Source organism: Chiloscyllium plagiosum, unplaced genomic scaffold (assembly GCF_037043375.1).
Source record: "Chiloscyllium plagiosum isolate Xiang-an unplaced genomic scaffold, Cpla_swu_hap1 HiC_scaffold_20, whole genome shotgun sequence".
Lineage (NCBI taxonomy): Eukaryota > Metazoa > Chordata > Chondrichthyes > Orectolobiformes > Hemiscylliidae > Chiloscyllium > Chiloscyllium plagiosum.
Window position 1 is genome coordinate 5,668,196 of NW_028270158.1, and position 21,739 is coordinate 5,689,934.

Here is a 21,739-nt window from a genome sequence, read left to right on the forward strand (position 1 = left end):
CCCTCCACCACCGATCAGTTCCAACCATGCCCAAAGCACACAGCTCTCACAGGAGCTATTCTTCATACACTGTCAAGCAGTAGCTGGGATGCAAAGTTGGTTTGCATTTTTTTTGCCCAACAAGGTCTAAAAATCCACTGGGTTTTTAACTCATGCAAAATGAGTTAGACAGTGATGAGCTACTAGCAAAAGGAAAAGCATATGCCCAGATCCATTTTACATATTACATTCAAACTCCCATATCTCACTGGCACTTACCAGATACTACTTAACAATACAATAAATCATTCATATTTCCATGCTGTTGTGGACAGATTCTTCTGATAATTTTATATACTTTGAGACACATTTACTGCAAAGTTTCCAAATCACAGGGAAGTTCAAAGTTGAATTGTGTTACTGTACAGACCAGCTTGTAAAATTCAACATACTACATATGTAGTGGATAATGTATTGTTTTGCTGATCATATTTCAAATGCTTACAAGATGCTAAGTTGCACCACTCATTAACTTTTCAAAATTGTTGACCATCACTAATTAAAAGTTTATCAAAGCTTTTGATATTCCATAGTCAATGTAAAAGCTAGGACCATGGCAATATCAAAACAAATTAGGAAATGTACTCTACTCTTTGTCAGACTTATAAAAGGGAGAGGAGGTAGGTTATTTGCATCATTTACAGCTGTAAGGAGCCTAGATCTATGGAGGTACATTTTTATTTGTGGCAGTGGTGTGATATTCCTCAGCATGTCTTAATATTTTGCATTAAAATTCTATACAACTTTCAGTTACAATTGATACAAATATTCACAGAAAATACAGGCTTTAAACAGTTTTCAAAGTAATTACCATATCAAAGAGGCCTTCCTCTGCACATGTAGACAATCCATTCTTAGTCTCAGCAACAGTTTCTTCTGCATCCTCAATGTCATTACGAGATGCACTGACCTGGGAAATAATGCAACCATTACTACACCTTCCAAACTTTTTTTTTACATGTTTAGAAATAAATGTAAAATTTAGGTTGTATTAAGTTATATTTCACAACATCCTTTAGGGTAAGCCCAATACGATTGTGCATCGATATCCAAGTCAAATACTGCATCAGAAAAGAACATACAACACTGAGTTCATTCAAACAGAATTAACAGTGAATAAAATTTAAGTAATCTCTGCCAAAAGTAACAATAAAAGCCAGAATCTGTGCTAGGAGAGCAGTAGTTGTACATTAAACCGGAACTAAATGCACTATATATAATTCTTCTGGATTTTCAAAAGGCCTTTGATAAGGTGTCCCATAATAGACTAATAAGTAAAGTTATAATGTGTGGGATCAGGATGCAAGTAGAATGGATTACTAACTTTAAGACAGAAAGCAGAGTGTGAGGGTAAAGGAGAATTCATTGACAAAATGAAGCTCAACACAGATAAATATTAGATGATAAAATGGATTTATGGACTTGAACAAGTTGACCAAATATAAGAACAGGTAATTGATCAACTAGTGTGAACTGTACTGAGTCTACAAGAAACAGGAACTGGGCTCTAAGAATGGAGTGTATTAAAGCTGTAGAAACTATAGCATAAGGAAACCACAGAACAATGGAAGCAAGAACAGGTATTAGAAACATCGGGAGGTAACAATCACAGAAACATGTGGGAATGTGTTAGCTGAAGGTGAATGAACAGAGTGGGTGGATCTTAAACATAAGATTTAACCCCAGCCAAAAGGCCGATTGGTAGCAAGAACCTTGGATCAGCTTGCATGGAAGGGCCTTGGGTCAGATATGCATCAACAGAACAGGAACCCTGAAGCCAAGATGTGCATCTCAACTGATGGTTGTAATTGCTTGTATCATCCATTTGTTTGAATAAACAACAACTTAATCTTGTTTCAGTCTGCACAAGCGAGTGTCATTTGGAAAGGCACAACAGTTCATTTTGGTAGGAAGAATAGACAGGTTACTTATTACTTAAAGGGTGGAAATCCAGATGAAGCAGAAAAACAAATGGTTGTCAGAGTACAAACACATCAATCACTACATTGCACCACAGATTAGTAAGGACATGGAAGAAACAAAACTGGGTTTTAGCCAAACCTGCATGAAACCTTGGCTAGACCACACACAGTAACATGTACACTGCTTGTTGCTTTATTTATTTGTTGCTTTATTTATCTACAGTCTATAGCATATCTATATATAAATAAATATATATTTTAAAAATAATCATACAAATACACAATAATAAAGGATTAACAATTGGATTTCTTTCCTCGATAAAAGGCTGAAGAGTAAATACAAATCTTTCAAATTATGAAAAGTTCTGACAGAATGGATAGAGTGAGAATGCTTCCCCTTAGAGGGAGGAGCATAATTAAGGGTCATCAATATAAGATTCTTACCAAGAAATCACATAGGGAATTCACAAGAAACCTCTACCCAAGGAGTGACAGGAATGTGCAACCTGTTGCCACAGACTATGTATGAAGTGAAAAGTATAGATGCATTTCAGGGAAAGCTGGACAAACATGAGGGAAAAGGGAATAGACAGTTATAATGGTGGATTTAGATAAAGAAAAAAGGAGCTTCGAGTGGAGCATAAACCTTGGCATGGACTAATTAGGTTGCATGGTCTTTTTCTGTGGTGTTTATCCTGTGTCATTAAAAAAAAAATTCACACTCTTTTTGCTTCAGCTCCATTTTGTCATATAAGGAACATTAGTATAATGAAATCAGGGATAGATGCTATAAATAGTCCATTGCTAAAGCTTTAAACATTTTCTACAACATGATTTACATTCTTAGCAACATTCTAACTCTTTTAGGACAAAATGTTAAATAAATAGTGACAACTGTACTTTTCTTTCAAGAAAAACAAAATTAGGTAGTTAAAACAAAAATTGCAAATGCATTGTTCTTGCAGTATCTGAGAAATCTTAGTCATTTGAATTAAAGCAAGAAGTTAATTACCAACCACTTACAAATGACGCACTTCAGAATTTTAATTCAAGTTGCTGAGTACTTACGTCCAGTTTTAGGAATTTTTCCACTACAAGTTCCAAAATCTTTAAGCGCAGCACTGGGAAATATACAGTGATCCTCAGTAAATTGTGCACATAACATTCCTGACAAAAATCAGTAAAATATATATTTACATAAATTGATGGTTCATTTATTTCAAATCATATAAGTTAGGCTGTCAGCAAAATAGTAAATGAATTTTCAAAAAGTTTAAACTATATTTTTTCAAAATGAACATTTGATGGCTATTTGTCCACTTAACGAAGTCTGCAAACATAAATTAATTGGTTTATTGTGGCAATTTTGGCTAACTTCTGCTGACAAGAAACATTCAGAAAAAGGCCAATATGACAGTAAAAAGAGCATGGTTTTATGGAGAAAGTAACTCAGTATCATACCCATAAGAAGAAGTTTTATGGAAATACGTTTTTGCAGTTATACCTATTGAAATGTTGTTTTGTTTTGAAATTGGATTTCCCATTCACGTGCCCTTTGTTGCTTTGCCACAAAATGCAACTGTTTTCATTATTACACTTATTTCATGTTAGAGGTTCAACCAAGTTTTTTTTTTCTCAATTTGTACTTTTAGCTCTCTTCACTGTTTTTGAAAAAGGGAATCAGCAGCCTCACTTATTTTACCAGGTGCCAGGCTACACTGTAATGGCCATAAGAGTTGACATTTATGTTGCACGATGTGCAGACAGATGAGCAGAATTCAACATGCCAGAATTAATGGTTGCTGATCACCCCATTGCTCCTAGTTTGTTAAAAGACTCGTTTGTTTTTGTCCGTTGAAGTTGCAAGTTCCAGCCAGTTTCGTCCAAATAGATAATACAGAAATATTTTGCTGGAACTAGTTGCAAAACCTTCACAATAAAAGTGAATGTTTTTAAAAAGTCAAAGAAACTCAGAATTTAAATGCGATTGATTTATAACACTAGCAAATAATACATATTATAAAGGTGCTTTTGTTTTAGAGTTTGATGGCAATGAAGATACTCTGCTTACCAGGATTCTGGCTGCTTTGTTTGCAAATGGAAATTTTTCAACCAGTATCGGCATCAAAAATTGTGGTGTACTGCCAATACAAAGTTTTAAAAATATACATTTTAGTTCAGTATATAAACAACTCATAATAAGAATGAGATAATCTCATTGAAACAAGATGCATTAATACGAGATCATAACTTAGGAAAACAATACAACAAACATAAGAAAACTACAATACAAAATCTGTGGATTGGACTGGATACCCTGAACAGCAATATACCTCCCTCATCATTCATCAATTACTTCAACTCAAGAGGATGAAAATAAGAACAGAAAAGAGATTCAGCAATATAACCAAAGATATCTGAGCGGAAGTTGCCACAAATATCCTTCAGGGAAGGAAATCTGCCATCCTCACATGAACTAGTTCAAATGTGACCCCAGAGCCACAGCAGTGAGGTTAACTCTTAACTGAGCTCTGTAATTGATGATCAAGAGTAGACAGATGGAGTGATAATTGGCCCAGTTGGATTTGTTATGCTTTTTATGTACAGGACATATCTGAGCAATTTTCCAAAGTGTCGGGTAAATTCCAGTGTTGTAACTGTTCTAGAACAGCTTGGTTAGGAAAGTGACAACTCTGGAACACTCGCCACAATGAGTACAAGAGCAGGTCAGAGGCTGAGAATACTGCGGCAATTAACTCTCCTCCTGACTCCGCAAACCCTACCCATCATCTACATGGCACAAGTCAGGAGTGTAATGGAATACTCCCCACTTGCCTGGAGGCGTGCAACTCCAGCAACACTCACCACCTAAGACAAAGCAGCCCACTTGATTGGCACTACCTCCACAAGCATCGATTTCCTCCACACTCAAACTGAGCAGCAGTAGTGTAAACTATCTACAAGATACACTGCAGAAATTCATCAAAGATCAATGGTCAGTCCCTTCCAAACCTAGGACTCCCATTTAGAAAGACAAGGGCAGCAGATAAATGGGAACACCACCACCTGCAAGTTCCCCTCCATGCCACTCACCATCCTGACTTAGAAACATAATGCCCTTCCTTCAGTGTGACTGGTTCAAAATCCTGGATTTCCTCACACTCACAGTCAATTAGGCACGTTTGCACACACACAAATATAAGTCTATGGGGTGAATTTGCATTTGTAGATTTATATTTGCAGATACATTCTATTTTGTTCAAAAAGTACACAATCTGTAGGCAATCAGTCCATGTGACATTTTATAAATTCCTACTTTGGAAACAGAACCAGGCTGACTCAAGGTTGGAATAAAGACCGACTCTAACCTCACACCTTTAGTGCATTGTGAGTTGAGATGTCACCCTTTTTTATAAAACTGTAAGTTACCTCCAGAATATGACTTGAAAGAAGTTCTGGGATTTATACATTAATGAATCGAAACCTGCAACCCATTCTCAGTGACTAAGATTTAACTAATCTAGGTTTGTTCAATACAGTGCATTAGTTGTATGACACTGTGATCTTTTACGATAGATTTGTGACCTATGATCCTGCCCCACTAACCACCTTATGAAGAAACAGCGCTCTGAAAGCCTGTACTTCACAAATAAACCTGTTGGATTATAACCCGGTGTTGTGTGATTTTTAACTTTATCCACCTCAGTCCAAAACTGGCACCTTCACAATGTGTTTGAAGAAGGTAGCTCACAATCACCTTCTCAAGGGCAATTAGGGACAGGAAATAAAAAGGTTGTTGCTGGCCCAACCACCAACATCCACATCCCATGAGTGAATAAAACAGTAGGCAATTCAGTCCAACTAGTCTGCTCTGCCATTCAATTAAATCAATTTAAGAATCATTAATTGCTTTGTACAAGAACTAGAACGATCTAAATTGCAGCTCATAGGTCAACATTTTAAGATTTATAGTTCTACTCAAGTGTAGTGTTTATCAGAATGGAAAATTGTTTTACTTACATAATCTAGAGGTACATTTTAGTGAAATTGCCATTTATGTGATGTGCCAGTGCCATCTACTGGTTTAACGCCATATAACACTTAAACGTCACAAAATAATAAGGATTAATAGGTTTAATGCAAATCACCTGACATCTAGATGTAACAATAGAATCTGTCATTATTCAATATTATTTAGCTGAAACCTGCCTGCATGATTAGAGTAAATGACAGGCTCAAAGGCGTTATGAGAAGAGGTTATACAAATCAGGACTGTTTTCTTTAGAATTGAGAAGATTAAGGGGCAATCTTAGATTAAATTAGATTAGATTAGATTACTTACAGTGCAGAAACAGGCCCTTCGGCCCAACAAGTCCACACCGACCCTCCGAAGAGCAACCCACCCAGACCCATTCCCCTAACACTACGGGCAATTTAGCATGGCCAATTCACCTGACCTGCACATCTTTGGACTGTGGGAGGAAACCGGAGCACCCGGAGGAAACCCACACAGACACGGGGAAAATGTACAAACTCCACACAGACAGTTGCCCAAGGCAGGAATTGAATCCGGGTCGCTGGCGCTGTGAGGCAGCAGTGCTAACCACTGTGCCACCCTCGAAGTCTTCAACAAATTAACGTAAAAGGGACAGTTGACAAAGATTAACTATTTCCACTAGTTGGGGATTCTAGAACTATAGGTCATAGTCTGAGAATTAGTGCCAGACCAGTCAGGTGCAATGTTAGGAAGCACCTCCACAAACAAAGGGTGGAAGAAGTTTGGAACTCTCTTCAACAAACGGCAGTGGATGCTGGATCTGGTGTTAATTTTAATTCTGGAGGTAGACAAACTTTTGTTAAGCAAATATATTGAGAATTACAGGCCAAAGGCAAGTATATGTAGTTATGTCACAGATCAGCTACGATCTCACTGAATAGCAGAGCAGGCTCAAGTAGCTGAATGGCCTACTCCTGTTGCCATGTTCATATATCTTATTGTAATAAACATACAGATGTATTACCTACCTGTACTTTGTTAATACTAAACAAACACATTGATTTATCACTGGCATCTGAACCTATATAATTTATTTCAATGTATTCAGTTGATCTAGCTGCTATGCTACAAAAATACTACAGTTAGCCATAGTACATGGTCCAACATGGTCTGTGGATGTAGGTTTGCTTGCTGAGCTGGAAGCTGAAAAATGTGTTGCTGGAAAAGCGCAGCAGGTCAGGCAGCATCCAAGGAGCAGGAGAATCAACGTTTCGGGCATAAGCCCTTCTTCAGCTGGAAGGTTTGTTTTGGACGTTTCGTCACCATACTAGGCAACATCTTCAGTGAGCCTCCGAATTCGGAGCCTAGGTTCGAAGACTCATTAAAGATGTTACCTAGTATGGTGACGAAATGTCTGAAAACCAAACCTCCAGCTCAGTGAGCAAACCTACATCCCGAACCTCAACCTGAGCTACAAATCTTCTCAAAACTCACTAATATATTTCTGTACTTGAATTCAGCATAAGTTTTCAAAAAGATCAATTCAAAAACATTATGATGTGTTTGTTTGATTTGTTTGTTTATGTGTTTAAGTTATTGTAGTCACATGTACAGAAATACATTGACAAGTGTTGTCTTGCAAGCAGATCATACCATAAAAAAGTGCATCAGGGTGGCAGAACAGAGTGCAGAATACAGCGCTGCAGCCACAGAGAAGGTATAAGAGAGATCAGAACTAACATTTGAGAGGCCCATTCAAAATTGTGACAACAGCAGGGAAGAAGCTGTTCTTGAATCTGTTGGTAGTGTTATAAAACTTGTACATCTTCTGTCCGACGGAAGAGGGTGGAAGATAGCACAACTGGGGTGGAAGGGGTCTTTGATTATGTCGGTTGCTTTCTCAAAGTATGACTTCACTTTGATCTCACAGGGAGAAGTCCATTTGAAAGTTAGCTAACTCATGGGTTTCAGATTTGATCACTAATCTACAGAGTGTTATTCTAGGTTAAAAATCACAGAACACCAGGTTATAGTCCAACAGATTTAATTGGAAGCACACTAGCTTTCGGAGCGACGCTCCTTTATCACCTGATGGAGCATCGCTCCGAAAGCTAGTGTGCTTCCAATTAAACCTGTTGGACTATAACCTGGTGTTGTGTGATTTTTAACTTTGTACATCCCAGTCCAACCGGCATCTCCAAATCAGTATTATTTTAGTTTAACTTGGATAATATGCTAAGTTGTTACTACTCCACTATCATTCATGTTCTCAGCTGTTAGTCTACCAATCACTATCTGTTTAAACAACTTAGAAAGAACACTTTCTCTCCTTCACTTAATAAGGCTTACCAAGATTGAAGAGAACAAACAATGGTTGACAATGCAACCTAGAATCTAATGCAATTTCCAAATTAGCTAACTGAATATTGCTGTTGCATCTAGTCCATTTTGCTTGTTATACATTATTAATTTTTGCAACTATCGCTTTATGTCATGCTACAATGGTTTCCTTCAATGAGGCTTACACTCGTGTCTGGCGCCATAGAAATTAATGGCAGAATGGTATACTTACGAAGGCACATATTTTGTTATGATCTGCAGAGCTCGATGACAAATATCAAAATTTCTGGGAAGATCTGTAAAGTGGGAATGTAACAGTTAAGAGTTCCTATTCTATTCAGACCCGGAGACAGTGTGTTGATTGCAGCACAAGAGGAAAAAAAAGAGACTTTAATTGGGAAAGTCCCACAATGTTTTAAAAGCAATAATATGGGCACAAGATCAAGGTCTGAAGTTAAAGCCTTGCATCTGGTAGAGACATGCAACACAGGAATGCTTGGTACAGTCAATTAATGGATGAAAAATGGTTTTGTTTAAGTGTGGTGATATGGTACCAAAGAATGGTGGGCATAGGTCTATATTCACAGACTCACGAATTAAATTGGTAAATTCACTAGAGGTTATCAGGCACTTGCAACATTTCTCCCAAGAGAAATACTGCAAACCTCTATAATCAGGGTATTAGGATTCAGGGTATTATATGAGTGGCTATAAATTTGATATTCTTAAACATAAATTCTGCAATCAGTAAATAGGTAAATTAAATTTACCAATGATCTCAATGATCTATTATAATTAATATTTCATCATTCAGACACATATTAAAAGATTACACTTTAAAGACTAAGACAGTCAAGGCAGCCTAGAAAAGTAAATACCTCTGACATAAACAAGTCACAGTGCCAAAAGAATGCTATGACAGAACCATAAAGGACACCAAGAAGACTGGAAGAGAAGATGATGAGCATAAAACAGTTAAAACAGCAAATACTAAGCCAGCCATTTCGTCAAAATAGATTTATTGGTTTCAACAGACTTGACGTTTTGTATTAACTTATAGATCTAATAGGAGATGGTGGCCTAGTGTGTTGCTGCTAGACCATTTATCCAGAAATCGAGAGTATGGTGCTGGTAAACCACAACAGGTCAGGCAGCATCCAAGGAGCGGGAGAATCGATGTTACGGGCATAAGCACTTCATCAGGAATCTAGAAACTCAACTAATGCTTTGGGGACCCAGATTAAAAGCCTCGCACAGCAGATGGGAATAAAAACCATCTGGAATTAAAAATCTACTGGTGAAACCATTGTCAGAAAAACCCAACTGGCTCACTAACGTTGTTTCAATTTGTGCAGAGAATATTATGAATAAAATCATACTCTGTTGTTCAATATGTTTAGATCAATCATTTGGTGGTATGTCTTTAAATAAATTACTACAGAAAATTCAAAATAGTTGGGCAATAGGTTGAGCTACCTTTTGATTCCAGGGACCCATTTCCAACTCTATTACAGGGGAAAATCAATTAGGAGAAAGTGAGGACTGCAGAAGCTAGAGATCAGAGTCGAGAGTGTGGTGCTAGAAAAGGAATGAGAAAGGCTTATGCCCAAAACGTCAATTCTCCTGCTCTTCGGATGCTGCCTGACTTGCTGTGCTTTTCCAGCATCACACTCTCGACAATTACAAGAGAAACCAAGATATGGCCATTGTGAAAAACTGGAGAAGATTTACACAGGCAACTAATTAAAATACTATCTCCAGGATGCCAGACACTGGGTGGTTAGATTAGATTACTTACAGTGTGGAAACAGGCCCTTAGGCCCAACAAGTCCACACTGACCCGCCGAAGCGCAACCCACCCATACCCCTACATTTACCCCTTACCTAACACTATGGGCAATTTAGCATGGCCAATTCACCTGACCTGCACATCTTTGGACTGTGGGAGGAAACCGGAGCACCCGGAGGAAACCCACGCAGACACGGGGAGAACGTGCAAACTCCACACAGTCAGTCGCCTGAGGCGGGAATTGAACCCGGGTCTCTGGTGCTGTGAGGTAGCAGTGCTAACCACTGTGCCACCGTGCCGCCCACAGCAGTTGGCAGGACCAATAGAAGTGACTGAGGCAATGGGATCCAGTAGCCTCACAGGAGGTGGACACTGATGAGGCAGTTGGAGCATCATGTTACAGAAGTTGCAAATGATGCAAAATATACTAGGGTTACATATGCCAAACATCATTGCGAAGTGGGAACTCCTATTCAGGATAGCTTGTGGTAGCACTCGGCATATTTGGGTTGCTTTGCAGGATGTGGCTCTAGCCTCTCCCACACCCTGACTTCAAGAGGCCACCACGTTGCTATCTACAGGCTTCAGCAATACTGGAAGGCCATCAGCTATGTGGAACATCCAAGTATTATCTTCATTTGAATACCTACCGTGTCAAGCAGGTAACTGTCAAACCTCACTCCCATCCCCTCAGTAAAATGTCAGATAAGGAAAATGGCATCTATAGTGAAGTTCAAGTAATCCCACCTCTGCCTCAGCATGAAAATTAATTTGTTAACTCAGGAAGAGTCTCCTTCCAGAGATGTTGCCAGACCTGCTGGCTCCAAAATAGCAGAGAAACAGTATATATTGCAAAAGATGTGAAATGTAGTCATTGGGGCTTCATTATTAAAGCAGCAGTACTTGAGGACATTACAGAGAATTGTTATAAATCTTCAGAATCCAGATTATTCAAAATGTCAATATGGCCATCTCTACAAAAACAAAATACTTACTTTCATCCTCATCTTCAGAGTCTGAAATATCCACACCATTTTCTTGGATAACAATTCTCCCTATATGAAACATATACACATGGATTGATATTAAAATATAAGAGAGCCACAAATAAACAAACGAAAGTTTATTAAAAGCTTCAGAAAGATCTTGTTTCCACTCTACCTCACAATATCTCTTCTCTCCTAGATGCATTTTTTAATACATTCTATCTAATCCGTTTCTTGCAGCTGCCACTTGACAACTTACTTCCTGTAAACTCTCCAATGATTTGAGCATCACCATCATATTACTCTCATCCTGTTCTCCCTTTTACTGCACAGTTCTCTTTTTGCACCGAGCAGGAAGTTTATGTATGATAAATGAAATAAATCTCTGTATAATTGATATCTACTCCTACAGACAGAAACTATAAATAACAATCTGAGTTTACTGCTCCTCCAAATGAGCAAATCCAACAATAACTCTCATTTAGATATTCTCTAATCAACTGGCTCAGAGATGATATTATAGATGTTTTGAACCTGAGCCTCCTGGCTCAGAGGTAGGGACACTAGCAGTGCGCCATACGGGCTCTATTAACTCTCATTTACAACTTGGTTTGATCCTTGTTTCCATCTGCTCCTAATTAAAACAACAGCTGCACCTATTTCTATGTTGTAGGGATTAGCTGAAACTCACACCAGCCTTCCAATAGTGCTAGCTGCATGAAACACTGACAGATCAATTGCATTCTCAGTAGGAGAGTGTGATTTATGAGAAACTAAACTTAATTTGAAAACATATAATTCTGGTTTGTTCATTACTATTGTTCACAAAACCAAGCCTATCAAAACGTACTCAATAATTCTGTACTGCACTAAAACGTAAGTGACTGAAAGGTATTGCCCGATTAATCACTTGAACCAAAGAAACAGCTCTTCTCTTTCACAGTTAAAGGACATAAGACTATGCATTTCACAATGTATTGGAAAAGAGAAAATAAGGAATGTTTTCATACCTGGGACAAAACTGGAGACCAGCATACTAAGGCAAGACCGCAGATATACTGTCTGTGCTGACACGAGGTTACTTAAGAAGGCCAAGTATTCCTCTACCACCATTGGGCTTCGGGACAGCCATGGCAGCTTCTGAAATTATTTTTGTAAAAATCTGATGGTCTTTATATATCTCTTAAAATTGTTTTTAAACTTTCAGGTCTTATCTAAATATCTTAATTAACAGTTGTAATTTGCTATGTGGCAATGTAACAATGGCAGATTTAAGAAAACTCAAGCCCATCAATAAGAGCTATTCAGCAATGAAATACAGCAAATATTTTCTGACCAATCTTGATATGCATAAAAATTCAGAGAAGCTAACCAGTATTTTGCTAACAACGTGTTCAAATTCCTTTGTTAACTGTGCTACAGCATCACGAAATTCCTGAAGCCAGTTGATTATTTGAGCATCCTGGGGGAGAAAATAAATAACACTTTAATATAAACTTCCAAATGTAATGATTGAAGTGAATTCTATTTATTTAGAACATTATGACATGCTCAGAATAATTCACCAAGTGCTTTACAACCATAGAACTGCTCTGAAATGCAGTCACTGTTAACAGGTAGATAGTACTGTCAATACACAGAGCGAAATAAACAAATAAAATTGCATCAACTAATTTTCTCAAGCATTGCTCAAGGGAGAAAAAGTGTCCAGGATCCCAGGGAAAATTTCTGGAGTTTCTAGGACGTTATCTGGATTGGAAGGTTTGAATTACAAGGAGAGGTTGGAAAAGCTGAGAGTTTTTTTTCCCTAGAGCATTTGAGTCTGAGAGGTGACCTCATAGAGGTCTATAAAATCATGACAGGCCTCCATATGGTAGATAACCAACAGTTTTTCCCCATCATAGGGGAATCCAAAACTAGAAGGCATAGGTTTTAGGTGAGAAGGAAGAGATACAAACAAGTCCAGAGGGGCAATTTATTCACACACTGGATGATAAGAGTCTGGAACGAGCTGCCAGAAGTGTGGTGGAGTCAAGTACAATTTTGTCATTTAAGAAACATTTGGACATTACATGGATGGGATAGGTATGGAGGGATATGGACCAAATGCAGACAAATGGAACTAAATTAACTGCGAAAACTGGGTGGCATGGACAAGTTGGACCAAGGGCCTATTTCCATGCTGTAAACCTTTAAGTATTGCCACAGGATCTTTCTTCCTGAATCATCAGTGCACGCACAGAACCACAGTTTAACATTAAATCAGAAAAACTTCAATAAATAATCCATTAAGAGAATGAAGAAGGAAAAGACAAGCAGATTTGCATTTATAGAACAGAACCATTGAAGGGTTACTGAACTCAAAATGTTAACTATGCTTTTCTCTCTACAGGTGCTGCTGAATTTCTCCAGCACTTTCTATTTTTGCACCAAGGATAACGCTCAAATCATTTCCAAAATTGGGCTTTAGGATTACTTATGTCCACCTTGGAAAGTAGCCATGGCCTTGGTTTAACATTTTGTCCAAACTGTGACACTTCTGACAGTGCAATTCACCCTTAATACTGCAATGGAGGGTCAATCTACATTTTGTGCACAAGTCTCTTAAGTGGAACATGAATCCACAAAGTTGTGTCTCAAACATGAGCGTGGAAACAACCGAAGGACAGCAGAAACAAAACAAGCAGCTTAATATAAACAACAGTCGCCTCAGGCGACTGACTGTGTGGAGTTTGCACGTTCTCCCCGTGTCTGTGTGGGTTTCCTCCGGGTGCTCCGGTTTCCTCCCACAGTCCAAAGATGTGCAGGGTCAGGTGAACTGGCCATACTAAATTGCCCGTAGTGTTAGGTAAAGGGGTAAATGTTGAGGAATGGGTGGGTTGCGCTTCGGCGGGTCGGTGTGGACTTGTTGGGCCGAAGGGCCTGTTTCCACACTGTAATCTAATCTAAAAAAAACATTATACTATAGAACAAATTTACAAGAAGGAAATAGAATCAGTTAAACGAAGAAAGGTTTCTAAACTATCAACTTTAATTTTTGACCAGATTTTTCTTCAAAAGGCCAAAATGCATTGATTTTAATTAACAATGCTGATGGTAGTTGTAATATTAAATCTCAGTTCACACACTTGGATTCAATATTATAATTAATATGAAATACTATTTTAGGCCTAGAATTAATAATTAGCACAGTCAAAATTACCTCAGTGTATAATTTCACCAAAAGGCTAAAGAATTTTTTAGAAGTCTGTTTGCTTGTTTTATGCCTTCAAATTATTCTCAGTTTTCCCTTTTTGGAGAATTGTGACAAGTGTTGGAAGGATTAACAGGCTGATCATTAACTGATTGAATCACATCGTGAACCTTACTTCCTTCGTACCACAAACATCCCTGTGGCCAATAAGTCCCAGAGTGAGACCTGAACCTGTAACCTCTGGCTCAGTAGAAGGGGCATTACTCATTGAGTCCATCATCCCATTCCTAACCATATTAACACAATAATTTTATATTTAAGTACTGTTTAAATCATCAGCTGCCCAAACACTGTTTGGTGTTGAGCAAACAGCATCAGAAAATGATGGGCCTTTTCCTTGTGTGTCTGCTGTTATATTATAGACTTTAATTTAGGTGGATGATATTGTCTTTTGGAGGTAAGGATTGAGGGCCTTTGGGACCAAGATAGTAGTTGCAGTGTGGTGCTATGAGAATGGCAGTTTTTTCAGTGAATTTCCACAAATAAGAAAAGTTTGAAGACATCTGTTTTGCATCAACTACTTGTGAGTGAGACAATGTTATTGCCCTGGGGTCCTACCCAAAGTTAGACTAAAACTACCCAAAATTTATTTGTTAGCAGTGAGACAGACAGATCTAGTGTACGTTTAGACTTCAAAAGTAACATTAGTGCTGAACTCAGGATTCACACTGTTTCATCCCAGAGTCAAAATTATGCCTACCATCTAGATTTACACTACCACTTTAATCCAACACTAGTGCAAATAATCCTTGCATCTGCTAATCTAAAATAGATATAAAGAAACAGGTCCACCATATTCACAAAATTAAAATGATTTGTTATTAAGGCGTACAAACCTTACAGATTAAATGCAAATCATTAGAATTGTAAAGTTCAATATGTATAACGGGAAAATGCTGCACAAGTAAAATGCATATAAAAGAATTTGTTGATTACCTTTATTTCTGGATCATCCAGCTGTGTCATCAGCAAATCATAATCCACAGTATCTCCCTAAGAATAAAAATGAATCAAATTTACAGAAAGGTGAGAACATTTCTTGCACATCTATATAATTATTTGGTATAACTTATGTTACCTGTTTATATTTCTTTAAGATTTCTGTAACTGTTCCACCAAATCGCACAGCTTTCCTTGGTGGAGAACTGAAGAACTCACTTTCTCCCAACATTGTCAATGGAAGCCTTCAGGAAATTAGAAAGAATTATTCGTACATTGTAAATGTATCCTTCTGTGATATTTTTTAAATCAGTTATCGTACCATCATAAAAAGAATACACCCTTGATCCTTCTGTCAACTCTTCCTTTACAAAATCCATTCCAAAGTCCTGCACCTCCAGGTTTTCTCTTCTCCCTTGTTCCCACTCTTTCTGCTTCTATCCTGCCCTAACCATTCGCAGATTCAATCCCACATGTCCTCCCACACTATTACATTATCCTTCTAAACTGAGCTTCCTGCCACATGCCATCCTCCCTTAATGTACACGTAAATATCCTCAGTGATGTAAGGTGTGAGATTTTATTATTATTTGAATTTGGATTTTGAACTAATGGATTTTGGTCTGTGTGTTTATATGGCCTAATGATTAACTTGTCAGCATTTCTGAAGTCTTTTTTTTTCAAAAAAACTAGCATGACAGGCAGACATCCTGGCGTGTTAATGAGAATTTGTTTGCATTGGGAGAATTATACCAGCAGTGGAGTATACATTGAAGAGCATCAGTTAGAAGGGTCAAAAGCTTTATTTTTGGCTGAGGCAAAACACCATCAGTTGGAAAGCTTTTGGTTTCAGTTTGCAGAAGTCCTGATTGGAGTCATGTCTGAAACTGTTTCTCCAAGAGGAAGCAATTAGTTCAGAAAAGTTAGGAAATAAGTTACCTCAAGATACAGGTTTTCATTTGAAAAACATAAGACCATGAGCATTTGGTCAGAACCCTGAAGGGGTTATCTGACACTAAGAAAGTCTAAGCTCTGTGTGATTACTTAAGGAAAAAAACTATCAAATGATCAAGACCAGGAACTGAAAGCAATAGTTAAGTCAAACCCAGAGATATGACAGAGAAGGGAATTCTCTCTGGTGTTTGAGATGGAATATTGCATTTTTACTGTTTTGAAATCTTCCAAATTATGTTATATATACACAGCATGATTTATTCTATTTTATCTTTTGTTTTGCATAATAAACTTGGTCTATTTCTAGAACCAGATTTGTAGCTTTGCATGCTTATGTTTCAGTGAAAAACTATCTTTTTTTAAGATTAGATTACTTAGTGTGGAAACAGGCCCTTTGGCCCAACAAGTTCACACAGACCCTTCGAAGAGCAACCCGCCCAGACCCATTCGCCTACATTTACCCCTTCACCTAACACTACGGGCAATTTAGCATGGCCAATTCACCTAATCTGCACATCTTTGGACTGTGGGAGGAAACCGGAACACTCGGAGTTCCGAGGCGAGGAAACCCACGCAGACACTGGGAGAATGTGCAAGCTCCACCCAGACAGTTGCCCGAGGCGGGAATTGAACCCAGGTCTCTGGCGCTGTGAGGCAGCAGTGCTAACCACTGTCACCGTGCCGTACCTTGTTAAATAAAACACAAAATATGATCAAACCAGATTTCAGACCTGTGATTATTTTCATGCTAGCACCCCTGTAAATCAGGTATTCAAACTCTGCTGCAGGTCTGAAACAGTTCTAATTGAAGTCTTAAATTTCATTCTTTGGCTGACAAAGGTGCACTGACACAGTTCTTCTCAACATCTTTTGCAGAATTTGACACAGCATCATTCCCCAAAACCCATCTTCCATTGTTAAGCTGAGTAGGAGTTCTTTGCCAGCATCCAAGACTATGACCACCATCTCCCCACCCATGTGTTTCAAATGGGTCATTCAGGGCTTGCAAGCTGAGGTAGCAATGGCTGCCACTGTGGAGCTCCACTCCTACAACTCCCAAGTCTTCTCCTGTTCCTTATCCCCATTCTTTCAGCTTCTATCCTGTCCCTTTACAGATTCACACCACAATCCATACTTTTAATACTCCCCACCACAACTGACCTTCCCCCAGCCCCCACCTACTTTTCAACATTCCCCCATAACATTTTCTCATTTTCTAGCCCATGGTCGTTTTCCCCCTCCCACATTCACTCTCTCCTTCCCCTTTGTCCTTCCACATTCACTCTCGTCACCTACCACACCCATCAATTCTTCCTTGCCCCATCCTCCTCTCTCTCCCCCACGGTCTCCTATCTCCTGCCACACTCCCATCGTCTCCCCACCCTCCCCCTCCCCCTCTCTCTCCATCTCCCCCTATCGCCCCATCCACACCCCCACTCCATCGCCACCTCCCCCCTTCCCCATCTCCCCACCGACCCTCTCCATCGCCCCCTCCCCCCTCTCCCCACTGAGCCTCTCCATCTCCCCCTCCTCCCTTTCCCATCTCCCCACTGAGCCTCTCCATCCCCTTCTACCCCCATCCACCTCCCCCTCCCCCCGCATCTCCATCTCCCCCCCCCCCCACTCCCTACATCTCCGTTTCGCCTCCCCTCCCCACATCTCCGTCTCCTCCCTCCCCCCTCCATCTCCGTTTCCCACCTCCTCCCCTCCATCTGCCCCCTCCATCTCCGTCTCCCCCCTCCTCCCCTCCATCTGCCCCCTCCATCTCCGTCTCCCCCCTCCATCTCCGTCTACCCCCTCCATCACCGTCACACCCCCTCCATCTCCGTCTCCCCCCCTCCCGTCCCATCTCCATCTCCCCGTCCATCTCCGTCTTCCCCCCTCCATCACCATCTCCCCCTCCCCTCCTCCATTTCAGTCTCCTCCCTCCCCCATCTCCGTCTCCCCCTCCCCCCCTCCATCTCCGTCTCCCCCTCCCCCCCTCCATCTCCGTCTCCCCCTCCCCCCCTCCATCTCCGTCTCCCCCCTCCCCCCTCCATCTCCGTCTCCCCCTCCATCTCAGTCTCCCCCTCCATCCCTCCATCTCCCCCCTCCCCCCCTCCATCCCCCCCTCCCACCCTCCATCCCCCCCTCCCACCTCCATCTCCGTCTCTTCCCTCCCGTCCCATCACCATCTCCCCCCTCCCCCCCCTCTCCGTCTCCCCCCTCCCCTCCCATCTCCGTCTCCCCCTCTCCCCAATCTCCATCTCGCCCCGCCCCCCCCATCTCCGTCTCGCCCCCCCCCCCACATCTTCGTCTCCCCCTCCCCCTCCATCTCGCCCCTCCTCCCCTCCATCTCCGTCTCCCCCCTCGTCCCCTCCATCTCCGTCTCCCCCCTCGTCCCCTCCATCTCCGTCTCCGCCTCCCCCCTCTCCCCCTCCATCTTCCCCTCCCCCCCCTCCATCTCCCCCCACTCCATCTCCCCCCTCCCCCTTCCATCTCCCCCCCTTCATTTCCCCCCTCTCCCCCCTTCCATCTCCCCCCCCTCCATTTCCCCCCTCTCCCCCCTTCCATCTCCCACCCCCTCCCCCCTCCCCCTCCTTCTCCGTCTCTCCCCTCCCCTCCCCCATCTCCGTCTCCCTCCCATCTCCGTCTCCCCCTCCCCTCATCTCCCCCTCCCTTCCCATCTCCATCTCCCCCCTCCCGTCCCATCTCCCCCCCTCCCGTCCCAATCTCCATCTAGCCCCCCCATCTCCGTCTTGCCCCCCCCTCCCCACATCTCCATCTCGCCCCCCCCCCCCCACCCCCACCCCACCCCACATCTCCATCTCCGTCTCCCCGCTCCATCTCCGTCTCCCCCCTCCTCCCCTCCGTCTCCCCGCTCCATCTCCGTCTCCCCCCTCCCCCCTCCATCTCCGTCTCCCCCTCCCCTCCCATCTCCCCTCATCTCTGTCTCCCCCCGCCCCCCCAATCTCCATCTCGCCCCCCCATCGCCATCTCCCGTCTCCCCCCATCTCCCCCCATCTCCGTCTCCCCCACCCCATCTCCCCCCATCTCCGTCTCCCCCACCCCATCTCCCCCATATCCGTCTCCCCAACCCCATCTCCATATCCCCCTTCCCCTCCCCTCCCATCTCCATCTGCCCCTATCTCCGTCTCCCCCCCATCTCCCTCCTCCCCTCCCATCTCAGTCTCCCCCCTCCCCCCCATTCTCCGTCTCGCACCCCCATCTCCGTCTCCCCCCTCCATCTCCATCTCACCCCTCCCCCCCATCTCCATCTCCCCCCTCCATCTCCCCCTCCATCTCCATCTCCCCCCAATCTCCGTCTCCCCCTCCCCTCTACGTCTCCCCCCTCCCCCCCGATCTCCGTCTCCCCCTGCCCCCCTCCATCTCCGTCTCCCCTCCCATCTCCGTCTCCCCCACCCCATCTCCATCTCCCCCCTCCCCTCCCATCTCCATCTGCCCCTATCTCCATCTCCCTCCTCTCCTCCCATCTCCGTCTCCCCCCATCTCCGTCTCCCCCCTCCCCCCCCATTCTCCGTCTCCCCCCCTCCCCCCATCTCCGTCTCCCCCCCTCCCCCCATCTCCGTCTCCCCCCTCCACCCATCTCCGTCTCCCCCCCATCTCCGTCTCCCCCCTCCCCCATCTCCGTCTCCCTCCTCCCCATCTCCCTCCTCCCCCCCTCTCCCTCATCTCCCCTCTCCCCCCTATCTCCCTCTCCCCCCTATCTCCCTCTCCCCCCTATCTCCGTCCCCCCCACTCCCCCCATCTCCGTCCCCCCCACTCCCCCCATCTCCGTCCCCCCCCTCCCCCCATCTCCGTCCCCCCCCTCCCCCCATCTCCGTCTCCCCCACCCCCCGTCTCCCCCACTCCCCCCATCTCCGTCTCCCCCCATCTCCCCCCATCTCCGTCTCCCCCCATCTCCCCCCATCTCCGTCTCCCCCCATCTCCCCCACTCCCATCTCCGTCACTCCCCCCATCTCCGTCTCCCCCCATCTCCGTCTCCCCCACTCCCCATCTCTCCCATTCCATCTCCCCTCCATCCCCGTCTCTCCCTATCTCTGCACTCGAGTCTCCCCCCCCCCACCTCCAATTTCCCTGTCTATCCCATCCTCTCTCTCTCTCCCCCCACAGCGTTCATCTCCAGTATCTACTCCCCGTGTCTATCCCCCTCCACCCTGTACCGCCCCCTCTCCAGGACAGAACCACAAGCCTCCATTTGAAGTCAAGACCAAGGGCGGAGGAGACACGTTGTGGAAGAGCCGATTGAAATGCTGTGTTTTTGTTTTGACACACGGGAAAGGCAGGCCCTGATCCTGGGAGAATTCCTCCTGTCAGACGCTCATTCCTCAGCATTAGATTCATGCCCCAGAGAGCGGGGAATGTGTTATTAAACACATTCAGACCGTGCCGTTTGCTGAGGGAGGGTAATCGCGGTGTTTACCGGATCGCCGACACCTTGTAAATTGCCACTCCTCCCGGGGAGCTGGCCGTTAACGGCCACCACACGCATCATCTCCCGCCAGCGCCATCTTGGCCGTGCCCCGGAAGCAGCCGCACTGCCCCCGGAAGGGCATCAGCGGCGCCGGTGGGGGGGTCAGAGTGGCGGTTGGTCTGAAATGGCGGACGCTGTGCAGGGTCTGAGAGATATTTCCTTCTTTCCCCGGACGGTGGGAGTTGGTGATCCTCCGGCCATGAACCGAGCTGTTTGTAATGTCCTCTTGTGTGTGAAGCCGAACCGAGCTTCCGAAGAATGTTCGCTCGCCTCGAAACGTTAACTCTATTTCTCTCTCCACAGATGCTGCCGAATCCGGTGAGTTTCTCCAGCAACATCTGGTTTTTTTTTGTTGCTGAGTTTCTGTCTCCGTAATCGGAAAAAGCAGCTTCTTAACTGCTTCCCTTTAATCAGCCGCAAAGTTTCTGTTATTTCTAGACTGACTCCTGCAACACTTCAGCTCCATGCAAAAATAGAAATTGCTGGAGAAACTCAGTAGGTCTAGCAGCATCTGTGGAGAGAAAGCAGAGTTAACTTTTCAAGTCTAATGTGGCTCTTCTACAGAGTTATGGTGAACAGTTACCAGACTCGAATCATTAACTCTGTTCCTCATCTTACAAATTTGAGCTATAGGGAGAGGCTGAACAGGCTGGGGCTGTTTTCATTGGAGTGTCAGAGGCTGAAGGGTGACCTTATAGAGGTTTACAAAATTATGAGCGGCATGGATAGGGTAAATAGGCAAAGTCTTTTCCCTGGGGTTGGGGAGTCCAGAACTAGAGGGCATAGGTTTCCAGTGAAAGGGGAAAGATATAAAAGTGACCTATGGGGCAACTTTTTCACACAGAGGGTGATATGTGTATGGAATGAGCTGCCAGAGGGAGTGGTGGAGGCTAGTACAATTGTAACATTTAAGAGGCATTTGGATGGGCTTATGAATAGGAAGGTTTTGAGGGATATGGGCTGGGTGCTGGCAGGTGGGACTAGATTGGGTTGGGATATCTGGCCGGCATGGACGGGTTGAACCGAAGGGTCTCTTTCCATGCTGC

General features: G+C 43.1%; 1 protein-coding gene across 2 annotated transcripts in view; it reads right to left on the minus strand.

Annotated features, from left to right (window-relative positions):
* The window catches only part of rrn3 (RRN3 homolog, RNA polymerase I transcription factor), a 38,222-nt gene extending 17,482 nt beyond the window's left edge, over nucleotides 1-20,740 (minus strand). Inside the window, exons 1-10 of one of the 2 annotated variants that reach the window (XM_043712123.2) lie at nucleotides 20,643-20,740; nucleotides 15,405-15,510; nucleotides 15,263-15,319; nucleotides 12,446-12,535; nucleotides 12,084-12,213; nucleotides 11,083-11,142; nucleotides 8,531-8,594; nucleotides 4,033-4,102; nucleotides 3,030-3,128; nucleotides 851-949 (exon numbers count right to left, since the gene is read on the minus strand). In XM_043712123.2, the coding sequence (XP_043568058.1) occupies nucleotides 851-949; nucleotides 3,030-3,128; nucleotides 4,033-4,102; nucleotides 8,531-8,594; nucleotides 11,083-11,142; nucleotides 12,084-12,213; nucleotides 12,446-12,535; nucleotides 15,263-15,319; nucleotides 15,405-15,497 (762 nt within the window). In that variant the 5' untranslated portion in view covers nucleotides 15,498-15,510; nucleotides 20,643-20,740. The remainder of the gene's footprint in view (nucleotides 1-850; nucleotides 950-3,029; nucleotides 3,129-4,032; nucleotides 4,103-8,530; nucleotides 8,595-11,082; nucleotides 11,143-12,083; nucleotides 12,214-12,445; nucleotides 12,536-15,262; nucleotides 15,320-15,404; nucleotides 15,511-20,642) is intronic. The other variant, XM_043712124.2, reaches the window with a different exon arrangement.
* Nucleotides 20,741-21,739: the final 999 nt, after the last annotated feature.